The sequence below is a fragment of the Perissodus microlepis genome, chromosome 17, assembly GCF_051167445.1.
Source record: "Perissodus microlepis isolate ML-2025 ecotype Zambia chromosome 17, ASM5116744v1, whole genome shotgun sequence".
Taxonomy (NCBI): Eukaryota; Metazoa; Chordata; class Actinopteri; order Cichliformes; family Cichlidae; genus Perissodus; species Perissodus microlepis.
This window is the reverse complement of record NC_140477.1, coordinates 24,873,236-24,895,118: the sequence shown is the minus strand read 5'-3', so window position 1 is coordinate 24,895,118 and position 21,883 is coordinate 24,873,236. Positions and strand designations below refer to the sequence as shown.

The 21,883-nt window shown below is 39.5% G+C and overlaps 1 protein-coding gene across 4 annotated transcripts in view; it reads left to right on the top strand.

The window, feature by feature from the left end:
* pik3r3b (phosphoinositide-3-kinase, regulatory subunit 3b (gamma)) overlaps window positions 1–21,883 on the top strand; it is a 176,102-nt gene that overhangs the window by 138,612 nt on the left and 15,607 nt on the right. The window contains exon 1 of one of the 4 annotated variants that reach the window (XM_084909542.1): window positions 13,420–13,978. The exons of 2 other annotated variants lie outside the window; for them this stretch is intronic. In XM_084909542.1, the coding sequence (XP_084765668.1) occupies window positions 13,864–13,978 (115 nt within the window). In that variant the 5' untranslated portion in view covers window positions 13,420–13,863. Of the gene's footprint in view, window positions 1–13,419; window positions 13,979–14,001; window positions 17,258–21,883 lie in introns of those variants that run through there. One more of the 4 variants, XM_084909543.1, reaches the window with a different exon arrangement.

Sequence of the window (21,883 nt, the reverse complement as noted above, 5' to 3'; positions counted from 1 at the left end):
CTTTTTTGAGGCCTTGCTCACTTGTACTGTGCGGCTGCATCATGGCAGAACAATATACCCTAAACGAGGCTCTTGAATCCACATTTGATCACCACATTAGTGAGGAGCAGAGAAGCCAGGAAACTGACAGTGAGGATGAATTAGAAGAGAAAGAATCAGTAGCTGAAGACTGCGAGGAATATAATCCAGACCACGAAATGACTGATGAGGATGGATCCAGAGATGAAGAGGATGGCCACGCTAAGCCTACTGTCACATTCAAGTCAAAGAATGGGAACTTATCCCCACCTGAGACTCAAGGTTTTCAGCTGAAAATGTCATAAGGATGACCACAAAATCGAAAACTATTGGCCAATATTCTTGAAAAAAAACAAGCAAACTTTGTGGTTCTGAAATCATCATCATCTGTCTGTTAAGACGGACAGAAGATGATGATTTACTCTCTTTGTCAGGAGATGTTAGAAGCCAGTGTAGTTTGGGGATCATTTCTTCCATACAGAAGTATATCATATTGCTGGTCAAAAGTGGCCGAGAACACAATAGGCACTTTATGTGTCTGTATAAAAGTTTTAAATAGTTTCAAAGGAAATGTTCATGGTAACATTGAACCAAACTAGTCTTTGATAAACAGTATACTACGCTTCAGCTGATTATTTCTTATAGTCAAAAAAAATTACGTTTTTTAGAACTCAAATTCAAGGCCTATAAGCCCAGATCAGTGAGACATGCAGGTCATTAAATACAAGTTCAAAGACTGTAATATTCTAACATAACAAGTAGTGATAATATAGCTATAAGTATAGTTTTTATGGTGAGTCTTAATGGAACAATCTTTTTTCTGGGAACACAAAATTCGTTAATACAAAATTAATACAACATGAATGTTGTTTTACATTATGCCCTGTACAAATTTGTTATCACTAGCTGCTGTTGCCTGTAACAAACTCCTGCTAACGCTTAAGTGGCTACTGGACAGGCAGGTATGCTGCTCCATGCAGTCTCAAATTGTGATTAAGTAAAAATAGCTTTTTATGGTGCTCAAATTTTAATTGGAATTTCTTTCTTTCCAAGCTTTTCAAGCTTCTTCGAACCAGTGCATTTACCACTGTCATTGTGATATTTAGAGGCTCTGTTACCCATTGGCACGTTAGTTACATTTTTTCCCAGGTAGAGTATTATAGATGAATCATGAATTATTAGCCTGTTGCTACCTGTTGTTTTATATTCAATGCAAACAACTACAAACTGTTTATATAGATTGTAAAGCAGAGAACTTGTGAGCATTTGACAATTTAATGACAGCATTTTATGGTTCGCTTTTTAAATAGCTGGGCAAGCAGGATTAATTGGGACTATGTCATCTCTCTCAGTGAGAATGATGAAAGTTCAAATACGAACTTCTATTAAAAGGTAACAGCAGGAACTGCAAGCAGTGCATTTCAAAAGAAATGAATGTATGATCTTAGAAATATAGATTTCAATTACTCTAAATACAAGAAGCTGCCACCTAAAGTAAAACAAAAAGAATTGCATATCAGTGTCCTCAAAAAATCTGAATGATATTCTGGACTGTCTCAACATCAACCTGTCCAGTAAGACAGCACAACATGAGACTTGAGATGGCAAAGGCCTTGGTTATTTGGCAACGATGACTGTGGAGAGCAAAACAATTCTAGCACTTGACAGCATTCATTCAGAATGATTAAAATGTTAAAAGTGAGTGAAATCCATATGTAGAAAATGCTGCAATGGACTGAACGATTCCCTACATTCAACTATGCAGACAAAACACACCTTCTGCTGTTTGGCTAACTTAGACTCAACTTAAAGAGCAAAACTACTGACTTTAAATGAACTAGAAGGAGGTGAAGATTGGTAACAACACAGGGCAGTGCTTCTCACAGCAAAGGTGGGGAAAATGTTTGCACTCCCTGGTGCATGTCTCCACGTGAAGTGTTTACGCATACACTAGTGCAAAATCACTAAGGTATGAAATGTATAATAGAACTGGGACACAGTACAAATGTTTCCTGCTTTTCTTAGCGTATCAGCACTGTTGATATTCACACTCATAATGCCTGTTAATGATCTTGAACACCCACTGTTCAGCACATCCAGCTCTGAGCTTGTTGGCATTGTCACTGAATCCACTGCAGGGCCTTGATGTTTGCCCCCACATGCTCCTCTTCAAGTCTTCCTTTTATTCCTTTCCCCGTTTACAGCAAATCCTTCATTTCTGACCAGTGGGTGTTGGAATTCTTCTCATGTCAGGCAGCGTGGGTCAGCTTGGCTCGCTCTAATGTGTTTCATTTAGTTTAATGTAATCTGTGGGTGTCAGGGAAATGCTGTAAATGTGCATGTGTGCTTTATGATCCTCCACCTTTGTCTCCAGCAGCAGGCAGAGTGTGGCAAACAAAGAAGCTGCCTGTCCCTTTCAGCTGTCTGGGTGAATCTGTTTGTACACCTGACACAGATTTCCCCTCATTACCCCAGCGTACACACAAACATCTTTTCAGTGCTCCAGGGGGTCACTGCTGGTGATTCTCTCACTGTCAGTTCAAATGACCTGCTATTTTGCTTTTACACCTCCAGTTTATGAGACCTCGGCAGCAACAGTATTTAACTGTGCCACTTCTGTCATACACTGGTTTTTAAAGGGTCTCTGCACTTTATGTTTTGGGAAAGGATATGTCTTATCTGTTCTGCATGCAAAGCAAGTGCTATAACAAGAGCCATACACAAATGAGGCAGAGACAGATGAGAGTGAGAGTCACAGAAGAGGTCTGGGTGTAGCACCCAAAGATGGGAGGTTGTCCTTGTGACTGTTTTAGAACTCAGATAAGGAGTATTTGCTCTCTGCTGTAATCTCGTCGAGGACTGCTCTATTGGTTTGAGTTCTGGTGACTGTGAAGGCTATTTGACTACAGTGAACTCAGTCGTGTTTAACAAACCACTTTGAGGTCGTTTGAGCTTTGTGACACTTCATGTTGCTACAGAAGCAGAAGTAGCCATCACAAGATTGGTACAAAGTGGTAATTAAAGGATAGTCATTGTCAACAACATTTAGGTAGCGTGTGGCATTTATTTGAATGATTCTTACCTTGGAATTAAGGACCCTAAGTAAATATCCTATAAGTAAATATATAAGATAAGTAAATATCTATAACGATGAACTTGTCTATTAAAATTTGACGGGATGTGTGTGAGGTCCAAATGACTTAGACTCAGGTGGAGCGCAGGATCTATCCAGAGGAGAACTTTGTTATTACAAACTATTCTACCATGTAAACCTGAAATCTTTGTCTAACAGCTCATCTTTGTGATGTGTAGAAGAGCTCCAAACATTACTTCACAGAAGATACTGAGCCACTGGTGTGTTAAAGAAGATACTGTTGTGTCAAATGTGTAATCGCTGTTGTTTTTTTTCTGCTGTGTGTGGCCACAGGTACATACTAAAGTCTAAGACAATACATTCACTTAAGTAGCTGCAGTTTTATGGGTATTGCAAAATGGAATGTATGGCTATGATAGAGAGAAGTTAAAATAAACTACATGAAAATTACTCTCTGTGCACTGCTGAGAAAAAAAGACGTTGTAATTATGATACAGTCTTCATATAGAATTGAAACTGGCATGCAACTTGATGTCATCCATGTTTTGGCGGTGGCTGATGGTCATTCCATTCCTGAATGTAAATTCATGTCTGCTCTTTGTGATGACCTGGCTAAGGGGGTTGAGTTTTTGAGACCTACATCATGAGTGCATTTTTCCTCCCCAGTAACATAAAGAAATTGCACAATACATTTTTAAGCAATAAACTGAAAAAAATGTTGAAAATATGATACAAATTAAAATTCATATATGTAAATTAATATTTAATTTTTTTTAATTGCCAAAAGGTTCAACAGGCATTCCATTTTCATAACTTTGAATTTTTTGCAAATTAATTCATGGTTGAGGCTTTAAAAGGTTAAGAAAATTGATGAATGGGTAAAGTGGAAAAATATATTTTAGCAGCTGAGGTTAATTTCTATGTTGGGAGTGTATTTAAGTAACTTTAGTCATGATTTGGTTATGATACTTTTCTAAATCATCAGACTGGTGCTTCTTGAACTGACTGGTATCTTTATAGCAAGGTCTGCCTGCCTCTGCTGGACCACTTGATGTTCAGGCAGCCTGCCTGCTTGACTCTCTGCTTAGCTGTCTACCTGCCTGTCCTGCTGTAAGTCTGTCTGTCGGCAGAACTGTCTGACTACGGCATGAATAATGCTGAGCCATGGTGCCCTGCTGCCTTGACAACCAATGGAGAGTGGGGAGAGGACAAGAAGAAGGGGGTCTGTGTGGGTAGAGAGCAAATATAGAAGGGAGGGGGGTGTGTGTGGGCACGAGACGGGGGGCCGGGCATATGCTGGAGGGATCTGATCAAGTAAAGAGAAAGCAATAGAAAGATTTGAAGAAAAGCAAGAAAATGAGCTGCAAAGCAAAACCTAACAAACTGTTGAAAAAGGAGAATAAGACTGAGAAACAAGTAAGAAAGGTAGCTCAGCAGTTTTGGATGCAGCCTACAGGAGCAGATGCAGCCTGTTTCACACTGTCACCAGAGTGTTGCATCATGGGATCAGGACCATGGGGACATTTACACTGTGGGATGACATCACCCGTTGCCGAGTCAGACCTCGTCTGCTTGGCTCTGTCTGACTACCCTAAAAGATGCTGCTTCTTTCAGTTTTTGCTCTCCTCTAGCAGACGGTCTGCCTTTCTGTCTGACCGCCCATCGCAAAGGAAGTGAAAAGACAAAGAGCCAGATCGACAGATGAACAGAGCGCCATATAGGGAGAGAGGGAAAAAAGACGCCGATGCTAGTGGAGAGTTTTGGCCTTGTCTGCCAGCATGATATAGCAATCTGAAAAAGGAACAAGGGAGGAGGAAGGGTGGAAAGATTTGGTTTTAGTTCAGTCAAAAAGTGTGTATTAGTGTGTGTGTCTGCCATCTATGTCCTACCTTCCCTTTTCTTCTTGATCTGCTATTTCTCTTGGTACACTGACTGGCTGGTTACACAAAAAATAGATACCAAGCAAGAAGAGTATTGTACCGTCATCTCCATTTTTACTAAAATAGCATCCATCATGTATTCTTTAAACATGCAAAATCGACACCAGAGGGTGACAATCGTCCTTCTTAACTTGGTTATTTCTATGTATGTGGTTACATTCTTATGGCTTTTGTCTTTTCTAATCTTGTCTTCACCTGATCCTGTTACTGATGCACTCAGTGCTATAATCACTCATTGCATTATATTATGTAGAGCCTCTGTCCAAAGCAGCTCTACCTCTCAGTTCTGTGCTATAAATGTGTTTTATTTATTGAATTTAAGCCAAGCAAATCAACATGATGTTCAGTCAGAAAGGCTTCTTAAATTTCCAAATCAACTGCTCCCCCATGATATTATGAACCTGTAATTATCCAACACCACTTTTAAAATCCCTGGATAGGTGTTAATATAATTTTAGCCACTTAAATTGAGAAAATAATCAGGTATCATCATCTGTGCTCATATGGCATTTATCATTTCCAGTCTTTTGTTTACGCAATCCACTAGTTTTGCTTCCCACCCTTAATTTCCCATGTGAATATTCCAGAAATTCTATCAGTGCACCATGTTTATTTAAATACATCACACAACTTTATGCTAAACTGATTTCATCGTTTTTTATTTAGCTTACACACAGCCCTATTTCTGCTGAATATGTAATGACTGCACAAATACAATTTCAAATGAACAAATATTAATATCAATATAAATCTGGCCTGTGCTGGAATTGGCAATTATTCATTTCTATTGTTTCTATAGTCCTGTTACCTTCACTCTATTGTGTCTATCCTAATATTCTGAATATTCTAATATTCATTCTCCTGATTAGCTCCAGTTTAACTACTATGGAGGATTTATCCACTGTAGGCAAAATAAAAGCAGAGTTATGATTTGTAGCCAGAACCTGTTACTCAACCCTACTTGGATAACAAGCTAAAGATTTCAACGGTTTGGAGCTAACGACATAATTTCAAGGTTACCAAGGGTTTAAGACTTAAGCCACCTTAGACGTGTTAAAAACTGCCGTTCCTCTAATGGCCACAAACAATAAAATAAACTTTCATCATTCATACGAAAATCTATAGGTGTGTTGAGTCAGGCTGCCAGGTTTCATCTCAGCTAATAATGGTACTGAACTATGTTAAAGTGGGGTTAGCGGCTCAGCAAAGTGCACACTTTTTTAAAAACTGCACTGAAACAAACTTGTTCCCCCCATATTATAGTCATAATCCTTCAGACTTCTCTGACATCATTTGGCACCTGAATACTTTTTTCAGTGTTTTTTGCTTTAAATGATGGACACATGGTCTCAGTAGGGTGTTGTCAATAACTGATGAAAATCAGGCTAATTGCTACTGCTACTTCTGCTTGACTGATGCAGTGTGCAACAAACTGAGTTCACACAGGTGGAGCAATGCTTTGATTTTGCGATACAGGCTCAGTTGATGCCGGCAAAGGGAGTCAATCCTCTCTAAATAGTAATGACTTCACTGGTTCATTGGTGAATCAGACAGGAAATAACTGAGCTGGAAAGTCTGGAACAGGGAAACCAAGCTTGAGTTGGAGTTCACATGACTCACAGCACACAGCACTAAGACCAAGACAGTCGATGTAAATCCAATGTGCAAGATCCTTCAAAGCCCTGATCAAACCAGTATTTGTGATGTTAACTACAGCACGGTGTCTAGTCAATGGTGTTTAAGCTTGGTCTTACCCCTGGAGATGCTTGTTCACTTAGAAGAAATGTACTTAGCAGGGGTCTCCTGAACTTCTTTTGTTCTAGATACATAACTTATCTGGGAATCTGCTTTTCTCAACTGGGAACTGCATAAATGTTTCTAAAATGAGTTCTTGTGTGTTAACTGGTAATGCATTCTAGACTTTTTATAAAAGTTTTTTTTCTTCTGGTTGACCTGGTTTGATGAAAAAGAATGTTTCTCAAAATGGGGCCTGAATTTAAACATTACAAGATTATAGAAATGTATAGAACTGGACTTTTTGCCATTAAAAAGCAGCTGAATTATTTTGGCTGAAAATTCATATAGATATTAAAGTTTTAGAAAGTGATTTTTTTTTATTTTTATAATAAGGTAGATTCTTTAATGTCTTAGGACCTGGCATCCACATATGTGGACATCACATTTTGGGTTGTCTAGACCAAAATACTAAATTTTGCTCTACAAGGGCCTGATATCCACTTATGAGGACATTATACAGGGATATTATACTGCCACTGTTCTATCGAAGTTTAAAACGAACGTCCTCATATGTGGATCTCATTTTAGTCAAAAGCAAAAATCAGGTAAAAAATAAAAATCGGGTAATTCTTTGTTTTTACATTCATGAGGTCCAAATCAGCCCAAATAGCAAAGAGAAATTAAGAATGCATGCCATGAAAGAGTTCAGGTCTTAGGAGGTTAAATCTATAAAGGCAGCTTATGTAGAGGATTTAAAAGAATCGTCTTCAGTTTGCAAATTCTGAACACATTTTAATGACCTTTTTTTTTTTAAATTTGGTACAAATGTTTGTTGAAGCCAAAGGTAAACAACATTGTGATCTTACAGCCTTTCCATTTTTGTAAATGTCTTAGGAACATCTAGAGGGAATTTCATCACATCTGGTGCAAATTTGCACATGAATGTAAAGATGATGAGAAGACGACAACATTTTGGCAGATGGTGGTCAAAGGTTTAGGTCATTGGCGTCACAGACAACACTTTTTTGAGCCATAAGTCAAGAATTCATTATGTACTTGAGCCAAGACACTATATTCAAAAGAAGAATGCTATTTACATCTGCAGACATTTATATTTGGTGGCATAGATTTGTTCTTCTTCTGACATCTTCAGCCTTCCATATTCATACATGGAAAATGGAAGATAATGAGAACATCTGTAAGACCCAGTACATAACACCAGGCATCGATGACAGAAGATATGAAACAAAAAAGCTGGACACAAAAGGATCTTTCCTTTTGGGACCTGCGATGGAGATGGGTTACAAATCAGTTTTCAGATGCACAGCAAGAAAAAAAAACTGTATGAGCATCTTACATAATTTGCCAAATGTATACAGAGGATATCAGCTGAGCCGTCAGCTTGTGTGGACTGCCAATAAGATCAGTTGATCTACCAGGATTAGAGCTGGACTTGACTCGATTAATGTCAGAATTTTACTTAAATTACTAAAAGAATGACACTTTACAGCTGTATTGTAAATGTTGCCATATTTTCAAAAACCCAGTGTTGAAAAAGTAAGGGAACAAAAGGATTACTGCTTAGTTACGTTGTGCATTCTAATGATAGTTGTTGCAGTGATGTGGGGGATGACACACTGTGTGCGTCTTCCCTGCGCCCTCAGAAAAGGCTTATGCATAATATATACAAAAGTGTCGTGCCATATTACGCAACCACCGTGTGTGTGTGTGTGTGTGTGTGTGTGTGTTTGTGTAAAAGTGTGTGTGCTCTCAGAGACCCCACTCAGCCAACATCTATGTTTAGCAATCTATTCATGTCTACAGTTAAATTGTGCTTTCCACTCTAGTTATTACAGTGTCAGACAAAATGTGAAAGCACCAATAGCCATGGATGATAAGCACAGAAATAGAGCAAGTAGTCAGCAAATTGTCAGACACACACACACACACACACACCTTAATAAACTACATATGACAATGCCTAAATCCCAACAAAATATTTTAGGCACATGGACCAACGCCCCAATCTTTCTCTCCTGTCTTGTCTCTTAATTTCTTTATTTCTTGCTTCAGTTGCTTTGCACTGAAACCTGGCAGATTAGATCTCATCCATCTTTGTCTCAGGTTGCTGCTACAGTTTCTATCTTGACAGCAAATGTGCACGTTGCTACCTTTTCCTTTAAAAGAAAAAAAGTCTAACCATGTGCTCAGTCTGTGATAGATTGTACAGTAGTGACACTCTGACACCAGGAAACGTGTCAGGGAGATATACAATACTGTTCTGTCTCTTTCTAAATCGGTACACACACAATCTCACACAGAAGACCAATTAAATCTGTAAAACACAAGATTGAACACTGCACATTTACAGCACAAGCAAGCAGAAGAAAACACAGTTCGAATCCACCACCATCCTCCACCGTCTGGGGAGCACAGCTGGACATAATCACAGACAGACGAGACAGGAGAAGCAAAACTGAATATGATGAGACTGAAACGAAGACACATAAAGCCAAAGAGCGTGGAAAGAAAAGCGTCTGGACTTCTTTAAGTTTCTTAAAGATGTTTCACCTTCAAGAAAAGCTCCTTAGACTACAGCGACCTGGATGACTGAGAACCTTCACAGACACAAGACACATGAACTTAACAGGCAAAAGTAAACCACAAAGACAGGACTGACTAAACACAGGAGGTAACACAGAAACACAGGCTAGGCATGGAAATATAGGAGGACAGGAAAAACTAAAAACCTAACAAGATCAAAATCAAAAGACCAAAATGAGAACATAACCTAAGTAACAATATATCCAAACTGAAAACTACAACAATGTCGAACTGAAAACTGAGCAGAATGGTGGGTGCAAACCAAGGATCATGACACACTCAGTTACGTCAATCGGAGGTCACTAAAAATAATATTGAATTTCATGCTTTGCCAAAGTAATGTTGGACTCTGACTGTCCAGCATTGATATTTTGTTGTGTTTCATGAGTACTATCCCATTGGTAGTGGCAACTGTTTCTCACTCTCACAGCTAGGGAGTACAAGAGACAGCTAAACTAAATCAGAGGGAAAAGAGACAAGGGAAGTCCACGGATTCAATAACACAGGATCAAACAAATCAGGACTGTTGCAGATGCAGATCATTTGCTCTGTGCTTTTTTGTGTGTGTGCTGGACACAGAGTGATTTAAGAGTAAATCATTGCAGCTTTCTATTCATGTTAACACTTAAGAATGAAGATATGATATTGTCTGACATATCAGTCCTTCCTTCATTTTTATTTTTTGTCTTTTTAACAAGATAATAGTGAAAGGCAGTGGAAAATACTGCAAAACTAAAGGTTAAAGTAAGCGTTTTCAAAATCAGCAGTTCTTTCAATCATCAGCCATTAATGGGTTTTTACATTGTCTGCCAAGCTTAAAAATGTTTTCTGTTACTTTGGGAATTTGTTTTCATTTTTGCATCTGATTGCAAATGTGCTTGAACAAGTGCCTGAAAACATAACTGTATATGTTTTATGTATATGGAGCCATCGGAGGGGTATGCTATGCAAATAGGCCACTATTTGCGATCGGTGGTTGGGAAATTAAATGGGGAGCTGCGTGCTGATGGTTGGGGACAGTGCAACCATCAGCACACATCTCCCATCATCGTCCTCCCTTCCTGTGCTGTCTGCCCATCCTTCGTCCCTCTTCATTTCTCCTTTGTTTGGCGAGAGGCAGTTTTAGTTCCTGTATCATTAATAGTGATCCATCTGCCAGGCTGTAAACACACACACAGTACAGAGAATAACATTGTGCTGTGTGTATCCAGCATATGTCATCTGTAACACAACCACCCACCCATACACACACACACACACAAACACACATTAATGATATATATGTGCGTACTGCATTACAGAGAATCCATTCAATTCCCTCAATTCACACAAGGTCCCTTCATCCGCCTTCATTTCTACCTCTCTTGTGATGGACAGATGAGACAGACAAGTTTATGGAAAGATAGATGACTGGGTCAGTGATAGTAGATGGGAGTTGCTTGCCTCGTCAAGTAGGACACTGGGCCAGACAAAGCAGCTGTCATTCCTGGCAGAGATTACTGTGGGGATGATGGGGGTCTGGATCATAATAATGGTCACCCATCATGGTGTTAATAAAATTATAATTATTATAAACAAAAAAAAATGGAAACAAAGTTCTAAGAAAAATATGTGATGTAAGCATTTTTTTTCAGTGAAAGGACTTTGGGCAGTAGGTCAGCATCAGATGGTACTAGTCGAGGAATATGTCCATTTAGGTTCTGCTATAAAGCTCTATTACGTGATAGCCTAATGGTGTAATTAGACCGAAAGAAAATGTTGTTTTCTCACAACACATAGCTAAGTAAGTCATACAAAATCTGTGCACACACTGTCTGACGTAAAAAAGGAAGTCTTCTGTCCTGTTTTCTGCATATGGTCTCTCTATTCTTCTCTTTTGTGTCTTCTTTCCCTCCTCTTTTGGGATTTCTGTGGTTCTCCCTGATATCACATTTGCTTTATATTGAGACAGAAAAAAAAGAGAGAGTGTGAATATTTGAATGAATCAAAACTTTTACTTAACTCCAGCTATTGGAACTATACTGGAATGAAGTAGTTCTCCATTTCTATGTTGGGTAATATTTTTGAGCTGCAAGTGTTCCAGAAACGCTGTATCACCTGTACATGCACATATAATGAGGGGTAAAACTTCACTAATGTTTGGTCTAAACACAGCATTAATACTCTGTTTCGCTTTCAGAGACCCCTTTCCCACAACATATCGCCATTCATTGTTAATATAAAAATACCAAGCACTTTTAGAATCTTAAAATATGAACAAAAGGATCCCTAGAGATTATGCTTGAACTAATAATCATGGAAATCCATACTATCCTTCTTGGTGGGTGGGTGTTTTGGTGCAGGTGTGTGTGTGTGTGTGTGTGTGTGTGTGTGTGTGTGTGTGTGTGTGTGTGTGTGTGTAGTAATGTAATTATTACAGGCCTCATGTATGTTTGCATATCTCTAGCATTCCCTAATTCATGGTTAAGCTTCCATATTATTATCTGTAACTGTACTTACCTCACCATAGGAGGTTTGCTTCACATTGCAAATAGCAGTTAAACAGGCTAGTTAAACAAGCCCAGTGATCAAATAAACTAAAGCTCTATCACTGCAGCAGAAAAGGCCCTTATGATGAAAAAGTGTGTACTTGCCACTATTTGGGAAAGGGGATAACCAAAAATTCACCAAAGCTAGTGTAAAGAGACTTTAAAGGAGTTTATGAAGATGTGTGGACTTAGTCAGCTAGTACCTTTGGAGAGGACAAGCATTGTTGCCTATCCTACAAGAGGATAGTTGCTAATGTGGATACATAATCTTTAGGTATATTATGCAAACATACAATCTCCCACATTGTAATCTCCGTTGCAGTGTATTTCCATCTTATTCACACTGCTACTGACAATTTCCAAAACCATGCATAAGTGATTTTAATTTGTTTTGGGGGGGGGGTTGTCCTTATATTTTGCTCCTGTTTGAATTAATCTCATAATGCTATAAACATGAACTAGAAACAAAACTTACTTGATATGTATATTTCACCAAGGTCATTATTTAGTGCCAACTATGCTTATTGCTCACTGTGAAATCAAAAACATATTTGACTTGTGAAAAGTCAACAACATGTTGAGTCTACATGCATCCAGCAGAACTGTATTTATTAACAGTCTATGTGGCAACCACTAGCTAATTCAGTTAGCATTAGCAAGCAAACATTAATATGAGAAGTGAGCTACTGGCTGCTCACACCAAAGCAGTTGCTCTTTTCTTTTAGCCAGACTCAGCAGTTTATTCACCATACAATTAACAGTAACTTAAAAGACACTACTAAAAAGCATGTATTTCTAATTTCCAAGTAAAGTTAAAGAATTTATCTAAGTTCAGTATTGTTAGTATTAAGTAACAGTAAGGAAAATATGTAATAGCGTATATTTAATATTTACTGGATTACTAATTTGACATATGTTTTTAAAAATCCTAATCTTCCTGTTTCTAGTTAATTTGCAGAAATAAATAAAGCAAGCACTGGCTCTCAGTCTTGGTTTGACTGGTAGTTATCATGCAGCATGTTATGTCATACCAAACAGCTGTCGGTGCTGTATGTGTTTTAGCGGCAACAGAAGTTGGTAACATGTAGTCACACAGACTCAGGCGAAGGTTAGAAACTTAGTGGAAAACCACCATATTTGTAACTTGCTCTTCATAGGCTGAGGTAATTTTCCTACTGGTTTTGAAATTCGGCTTCTGAGCTTGCGCAGAGCGCTTTGTCAGCGGTGTATAGAGGACAGAAACGGGCTAACCACTCTTCGAGTAATAAAGGGACGATTAATTATTCGTCAAATCGGCAGGGACGATAAAAAAATTGGATTTCCTACATGGATTAGATAATGGCAATGAATAAACGAGGGATATTATTATATGTAACATTAAAGAGCAGTTTATTTACACTAAGTTTTATGTGAATATTTGGTGATATTTTTGTCCTCCCCTGCATGTCGTGTAGGAGTGGGTTTTCCCAGCCGTTGTCTGGCTCTGCCTCCGCCAGCCTCCTCCTGTCAGTGCGTTTCTTAAAATGAAACTAGCGAGACGGTGGCACCTGCGGAGGAGAGGCAGAGGGGGTTGTATGTAGAGCTGGTATCTACTTACCCACCGTTTAAAGGAAGTCTTTATGTGCATATATATGTAGACAGATAGATGCACACACATACATACAGGAGCCTTCATGAAGTTCCCCGAGTTGTTAACAATATTAACATGTCCGAGGGAGCAGTCGCAGCCCGGTGCTTGCTGTATACGTTTCGTTTATTCATTTAATCCTGAAGCAGGAATTCAGATAGAAGACTTAGAAGTAAACAGATAGATTAACATAGAGGCATATGACAGGAGCACACGATGATTGTTTCTTTTTTTCTTTTTTAAGTACGCCGGTCATTTTTACTTTAATAGCGTTTTTCTAATACAAAGACTGCCTGGTTAAGCTACAAGAAAGCAATGTATAACACAGTCTGGACGACCAAAAAAGCCGGCGAGGAAGGAGACTGGAGGGACGTGATGATGCCCTACTCCACAGAGCTGATATTTTATCTGGAAATGGACCAACCACCAGGTAAGCTTCAGGCCGGTGATAGCGGGGAAATGGCTAGTTGGACTGGAGTTAATTAGCTGGAGTGATGTGTGTTTAGGAGCTGTGTGCTTTGGTGTTTGGTGAAATTTGCAGAGAAGCTTTCAGATTTCACGTTTTGCTCCTGTTCGTACCGGTCAGGCAGTTATGGCTTTGTTTTATTAGGACTTCGCGGGCTTCTGGGCAGTCGTGATGTTTTAGGCACACTCGCTACATTTGTGACAGCGTACATAAACTTAGCGCTGTCTGTAGCTGAGAAGCAGGTAATTCGGGGACGAAGGAAATAAAATGGCAGTTTACAGCAGCAGTGACAGCGCTTTAAACGCCTTGGACTCTTTGTTTCTCGCTGTCCGGTGCACTCGCCACAGCTGATCTTTTGTACATTAAGATACAGATTTGCGTGATGACACAGTAGCTGCAGTCTCACTGTGGAGACAATAAGTCCCGTGTAGTCCGTACACTGAAGCATCCCCACTTCTTCTCTGCGTCTGATGGCTTTGCAAGAGGCCTATGAGATGATAAAATAGGAGCCAAGGTGACTGTATCTGCTGCTTAACCCATTTTAATTTAACTGTTGGAGAATTTGGCTTATGAGACCACCGGGTAAATGTTGTACCATCCCGAGATTTGGTATTATTCCGCACTTGAAGTTTGCATTAAACCATTCCGACTGAATCATTCCAAAATCAGCTGTGCCGTGACCGGGGAATGGGGAGAGGGGGGATGGGACAAGCAAGAAACCAAGAAAATTAATAAAACCTGGAATAAAACCGTCCTGAATATCTCCGAATAATAACGCTCTTCACTTGGACACATATAGAAGTCTTTGTGCCCATTTCTAGCCAACTGTCACCCACAATTGAATAAGTTTCATTCATTCATTCCTCGGCAATTGTGCCAGTGTCATTCGACTCGCTCCTCTTCTTCCCTGCTTTTCTCCCCTCCTCAATGGATCATGGCGCAGATGTGGGACGTTGTGTTGTTTCCAGGAGGCGCTGTTGAATTGCCTTGTAGCTCTTTCGGGTTTTTTTCCGTCTCCTTTCTTTTCCCTCCATGTATCTATTAAGATGCACTATACTCCGCAGCAACCTCACAGTGCCGTGTTGTGTCTATCTGTAGCATGCTGCAGAGTATTTGGGCTTAGAGCTCACTAGCATTTTACCACGGGATGCTTGAATATGCAACATATTTTAAGCTTGTGCTGGGTAAAAGTATTGTTTCAGCTACGTTTTCTCGTTAGACCTTGTATTTTGAAGTGCAGTCGGTAATCCTTTGTTGCTGCTGCTCAGTGCATTACGGATGCAGATGCAAAATTCTGGCCATTTAATGGTGATTCACACATTTAACTGGTCACTGGACCTTGGCTTTTATCGTGCCTAGTGCCATTTCTTTAGGGGTTTGTCATGGCACAAAAAATAACAGATTTTTGCTTTGCTCAGCAGACTGTTTCTATCTGACAAAATGTAGTGAACAAGAATGTTTTGGACCATAACAAACATTGTGTTGGCAATGTGAAACCTTCAGAACAGCATTTGTATATATGAGTGTTTTTATAGACTGATTTGGTGTTTATAGAGGACAAATAATCCTCTGTTCGTATGCGAGTAGCTTCACTGTTTCTGTTGGTTTTAGGTTGTACAGTACTCAGATTCTTACAGCTCTTTTGTCCAAATGAGCACATCCTGTCATTAGCTAAACCTCTAAGTCTTTCTCACTCCCAACTCATATTTGTTTTGCTGTGTGCAGATTGCATGCGTGTCTTTGTCTTAACACACCTGATGTGTAATCAGATGACACACATGCCCACAGATGTTCATTACATTTGTATGTTTATTACACTGGAATTGAAATGTGAACGCCTCACTGATATCTACAGTGTGTGAATTCCTGTGTGTGTACAGTAGTACTTGTGGTGTGATTAGCACAGGTGGAGTGTCACTGCCACCCCCAGGGGAGGGCAAGGCCTCCGTATCCACTGGCAACTTGGTGTGTGTGAAGCGACACTCTGTGGATGTGGGGTGAATGATGAGTCTCGTGTTTCAATGGAAAATCACCAGGACATTGTTGCCAAAGGACCATACCAGAGTGCTTTTTGCATGTCTAGGTTCATTTGCAGTACAATGCAGTATTATACATTCCAGCTCCTCTTTCTTCCCCGTAGTTTTTATTCATGTGTACACAGAATAAAAGAAAAAGACCCCTTTGCCAAGACGACAAATCACATTATTTTTATTCATATTGGTCCTTTTCTTTATTTGTGCAGTCTGGATGCTTCCTTGCACGTGTTAAAAAAGTTCTTCCTCCCCACTTTTACCAAGTGCTTCTCATAGGGGGATTGTCTGATTGTTGTTCTCACTCTGATATTGTGGCCTCTTTACTTCATATAAAGCATAATTAGATTTCTGTCAGCTGGTGCTGTATAAATAAAATTTAATTTGTTTTGTGTTGAAATGTGAGTCAGTGGAAAGATGCAAAATTATTTTTCAAGTAAATAAATTGCAGCGTTGTTATAAAACTAAACGTCAGTATGAGGACCTATTCTGTGATAGGACAGAGATGTCTTCTGCTAATTTTCCACCAGTGTAACTTTCCAGGCATAGCCCAGTAGAATGTGTAGAGATGTAGAATGTCCAGCACCTATGGTTTTGTCTGCATTTTAAGCCTTTTTTGAAACTAATTCTGGTTGGAGAAGCTGGAAGCTCATTCTGGTTCCAGTTTTTCCCAGTAGGAGAAGCTGGAATAAGAATCAGTTTTCAACAAGGCTTGAATTTACTGGAAGGTTGGGAAGTTTTGTTTTTATTCTTAGTTTAGGGTTAGTGAATGAATATACAAATTCAGTTGGCAGTCACAGTAGAAACTTGTTGATTTAGAGGTGCTGCATTGTTGTGTGTGTGATTGCATGGTGTGATGGACTTGATCTACCACAAGCCTACTCAACCTTCCTCCCTGCCTCCCTCATTTCTTTCTTTCTTTGAGCTTTGCACGCCTTCCCTCGGGGCTGTCCTCTGATTGGATGAGGGGGCGTGCCTCCGTGCAGGGATTAGCTGGGGCATCTTCTGTCTTTTAGAATGAGCTGTGCTCGCTCTTTTCTTCAGTCTGGCAGAGAGGAGAACAGGAGGAGGAGGAGGAGGTGGTGGTAGAGGAGGGAGGAGAGAGAGTGTGTGCAAGTAAGACGAGGAGAGTGAGTGACAGAAAAAAGGGAGGAGGGAAACAGCTGAGAGAAAACTGGAAACATGCATCTAACAGAGAGTGTGATGGAGAACGGTAAGAGAGGGAATGGGATTTCTTGTTTTTGTGTATTTCACTTTTTAGTCTCTTCAGCCTTCTTAGTTTTGCTTTTTTAAATGTAACCTTAGCTTTCTTTGTATCCATGTCTACTGATTTGCATTTTTATGCTGCCCTTTCTTTAGTGTTTTTCAGCTTTTCCCCTACACACAGAGCTCCTCCTTCTCTTTCATTGCTCCTGCAGCACCCATAACTTGCAGAGGATGTGAGCGGGCACTGGCATTCATTCATTATTTTGCTCTGTGTGCATTTGTATTTTAAAACTGGGTCACAATCAGTCGTCCAAATGAAAGTCCAACAACAGAATGTCACTTAAAGCAGATTTTTTTTTTCTGTGGTTCTTTAAAAAGTTATAATATTTTAATATTTAGAAATAGCTTTATCAAATTTAAATTTCTGTCAATCTGTCAACTTAAATGTTAATCAGTTTTACTACATCAGAAATCTGGATCCTCTTTAGATAGTCTGAAAGACCCCATTCATCTAACAGATGCGTACACTCACACTTACCTCATCCAGATGTAGAGCTGTGAAAATAAAGCAGATTGCTTCAGAACAACACATTCATGCTTCCTGCTTTGAGTTTTTAACTGTAGGCTGTGCATTAATTCCATTGTCGTGTATGAATTCCTGTGTCGGTACACATCTTTCAAACCTCAATTTTGCTGCCCTGTTTCTCTGATCAGCTGGCGTGTGCACTCCTGAACATGCCCCAAGACCCATGTTCTCTGAGTTCTTTGTCTCAAGTGAATTTATCATGTGTCTGTCCACTCTGACAGTTATTGTTTAGGAGAGCTGCAGCTTCTGTCAGCATGTACAATGACAACTGATATGGAAGTGTCTGTGCATATGTGAATGTGTGGCTGAGCACTGGTCCTTTGTTTGGTGAGGGGGAGGCTGCACCTACGGTCCCCTTTGTTCACCGTCCCTCTGGCTTCCTCTCAGGGACCTATGCAGTAGTTGTGACTAAGGGCTCAGCAGTTTCCGTTATATTGGTCATATTTTTTTAAGTTGGGTTTTTTGCAGTTTTGAACGTTTTCCAAATATTTCCATGTGGTTAAGACTGTTCTCCGATTAGTATAATTCTTGTTTATTTAGGACATAAGATCACATTTCCCACAAATTCTGATCATTGTCAGAAGGTTTGGATTTTCTACAGGTCTCTGGTCTTAATTTTTCTTATAGAACTTTGCAATCTGGAGCTTGTGTACTGCTTATTTTCTGTTGTGTCCATTGTCATAAAAAACTACCAGATACAGTATTGGAGTAATGAGAGACTTAAAGGTGCAGAAATTTTTTTAGTCATTAATTTGGTAGAAATGCATTTTGTAGTTGGTGTATTAAGACAGAAATTCGATTATCTCATTGTAACTTCAGTGTTTGAGGTGTTCAAGTAACATATGCAAAGTGGACACACGTAATGAAGTCAAGAAAAGACTCATTTTATTGGTAATGAGATTGCCTAACTGCAGCTGTGGTGATCCTTCTGTGCTTTTTACATGCTAAACTCTGTGTGGTCCACAACTGCAAGCACACATAGACTCTGATTTTCATGCTTTTTAAAATCAGTTACTTTTTTCTGTTTTTGCATTCTATTTCACTTGTGCATGTGTTTTTCAATGTAAACATAACATGAATTTCCACCCCATCTATCCTTGGAAGTGCACACGTGTAGCATTAGTCTGTAAAGTGCTGACTGAGGGGAACAGTGCAGCTGCAGGACGACAGTTTTGGCAACACTAACTGACTGCCATGGTGACATGAGAGAGAGGAGGGAGAAGAGTTGAATAGTCAGTGAGAAGGGAACAAAGAACAGGAGAGGAAGAGAGGCTACCAGTCTCTATTTAAGTGGTCTTACAATAAAGAGTGAAGAAAAAGTTTGTAGGATGTAAACTGTTCCTACTTTTTTTTTGTTCTTTGAAATGTAGTGTGTTTGTTTATTGGCATCCAAGCATTTGCATAGATGAGCACAAGCTGTCACTTCCCCTCTTTGTCCCCCCCACACACTTTGTAGTGAATTCTCACTACTATCATGTGACAATTAAAATATAACGTCAAAGTATTGTTTTCATTGTTTCATTGGTGGCTGTGGCTTTTTTTTTTTTTTTTGCACTTGTCAGCTAGATATACTAGCATGTCTGTAATTAGCATCAAATCAATTATTGCAGCGGTCCCCAACCTTTTTTGCACCATGGACCGGTTTATGCCCGACAATATTTTCATGGACCGGCCTTTAAGGTGTCGCGGATAAATACAACAAAATAAAACTAGTACCGGTACCGAAAAAATATTCATAACACACGTGAAAGGACCCAGGAAAACCGAGTAAACGATAAAAACGATAACAAAATAACGCTGAAAACCGATAAAAACCCTGAAAACCATACATTTCACACCTGAACCTCAACTCTCGCGGCCCGGTACCAAACGACTCACGGACCGGTACCGGTCCGAGGCCCGGGGGTTGGGGACCGCTGAATTATTGTGCATTTTGCTTGCTCTGCTCCCCCCAGTGGGCAAATGTTGTAGGTTTAAGTCCTCATAGTACTGGGAAAAATGTCTTCTTTTTTTTCCATAGACGATATGAATTAAACACATTAGTCACCCTCGACCTAGTGGTGAGTGATGTACCCTCAAAATCACAAAACTCACAATATTTCAAGAAAATTTGTGATGAACAATAGTTCTAATAATATTGAAAAAATGCTGAACAACGATTGTTGCAGCATTTATAAGCCCAAGTAAATTCAGAACATACCCAATGGTTCTTTTCCAGTGAGCTACTGTCATTGATGTAATACCTAATTTGAAGTGTGATTGTAGTCCTGCAATGTGCCAGCAGCAACCTTATTGTGGAATAGTAGTGACACAGCACCAGTCGAACCTAAGGACAAAAGTTACCTATGTAGTATTTAGCATAAACATTTTAACTATGGATTGCTTAAAAATAACAGAAATAACTTAACAATGTAACTATTTGCTGTTGTGAGTGTTAGCATTCAACGGACAGTGAGTGGTGATGTGCACGTGCACCCAGAAGTCCAGGTTTTATTCAGCCCTTCCTCACATTCAAGCGTCTGTTTCTGCTGTCCGTGCGTGCGTGTCTTGTGGTAATTTGTGAGGCCACAGTGTTCCCAAATGCTGCTGACTCTGGCACGTGAGCACTCTGCAGGAGGAGCCCACTCCATTTCAGTACATTCATCAGGTTACTTTCTGTTTTTAAATGACACCTCCCACATCAGTACTCTGTTGAGAGCGAGAGAGAGATATTACACTGCTGGTCCTTAAATTGTGTCCAGATGTGCTTGGATACTTGAAAACTTTTGCATGCGTTTGTTTGTTTTTCGTATTATGTGTCATAGTCAGGTTAACTCTGTTTAGCATGCAGCATGGCACCAAACAGGTCTTTACAATATGTGCTGGTTTATAACATCAGTGTTCAAAAACCAAAAGCTCTGAAACTACCATCAATCCCGTTTGACTGACTGGTCAGTGTGTGAGTAGACTGTCATACTGTTTTACTTGACTTGACATGCAAGGTGAAATGTTTTCTATATAATACATTTTTTCACACTTAGCAATCAAATAGAGATTTGAATCCCAGTCTTGCATAGAAGTTGCATGTTAGCCCCATAAATTGCAACACAGAAGTTGAAACGGACTCAGTAATGTTAACCTTTATTTCATGCATTCAGTCTTTGTTTATTTTTTTGTTAGACTGCATAGTAATTCACAAAATCAGTTAAATATGTTGACTTGTCTTCAGTTTGTATTTCCATTTGATACTTAAATTTGTTTAATGACTAAACCTTGTGAAACATTATAGATTGATCCCGTTGACCAAAGGCGCTCCTGTTATGTTAGTTTTACTCAAACTGAACTAAGCTCTTTAAGTGACGTAAAAGTGAACATTTATGGGGGTGGCTGTAGCTCCTGAGGTAGAGCAGGCCATCTACTGATCGAAAGGTTGGTGATTCAATCCCTGGCTCCCCCAGTCTGCATATGTTGGGCAAGACACTAACCCCAAGTTGGTCTCCAATGCATCCATCAGAGTATGAATGTGTGTGAATGGGTGATTGTGACATGTTGTATAAAAGGCTTTGAGAGCTCTGGGAAAGTAGAAAAGTAAAAAATGTATAAGAATCGGTCCATTTATAAAGAAGCACTTAATAACAAGACAACAACCTATTTTTATAGCAAAACCTTTAAGCTATGGGTTTATACAGCTTGATCTTCATAACCGTTGAAAACCAAAACACAATGGGAAGAATGCAAGTCAGAGTTTCTGTTAGAGTTCTCAGTCAAATTTAACACTCTTATGATGCAATGACAATGGCTACAAACAAACGAGCGGAAGGACCAGAGTTCCCCATTACAAACCTAACAGGAGAATGAATTTAATGACAGGAGAAGATATGAAAACATGAGGGTTTCCACATTTAACAAACCTCAGCATTCCTGCTGAGCCCCGGGAACACTCACGTGAAAGTTGACCTGCGTGTGTGGTTTCTGACATAAGGCATAATTACTATGATATATGGGCTCTTCACTTGTGATTAATAACCATACAGTCACCAGCTGCACTGCTACAGTGTTTATGTGGTG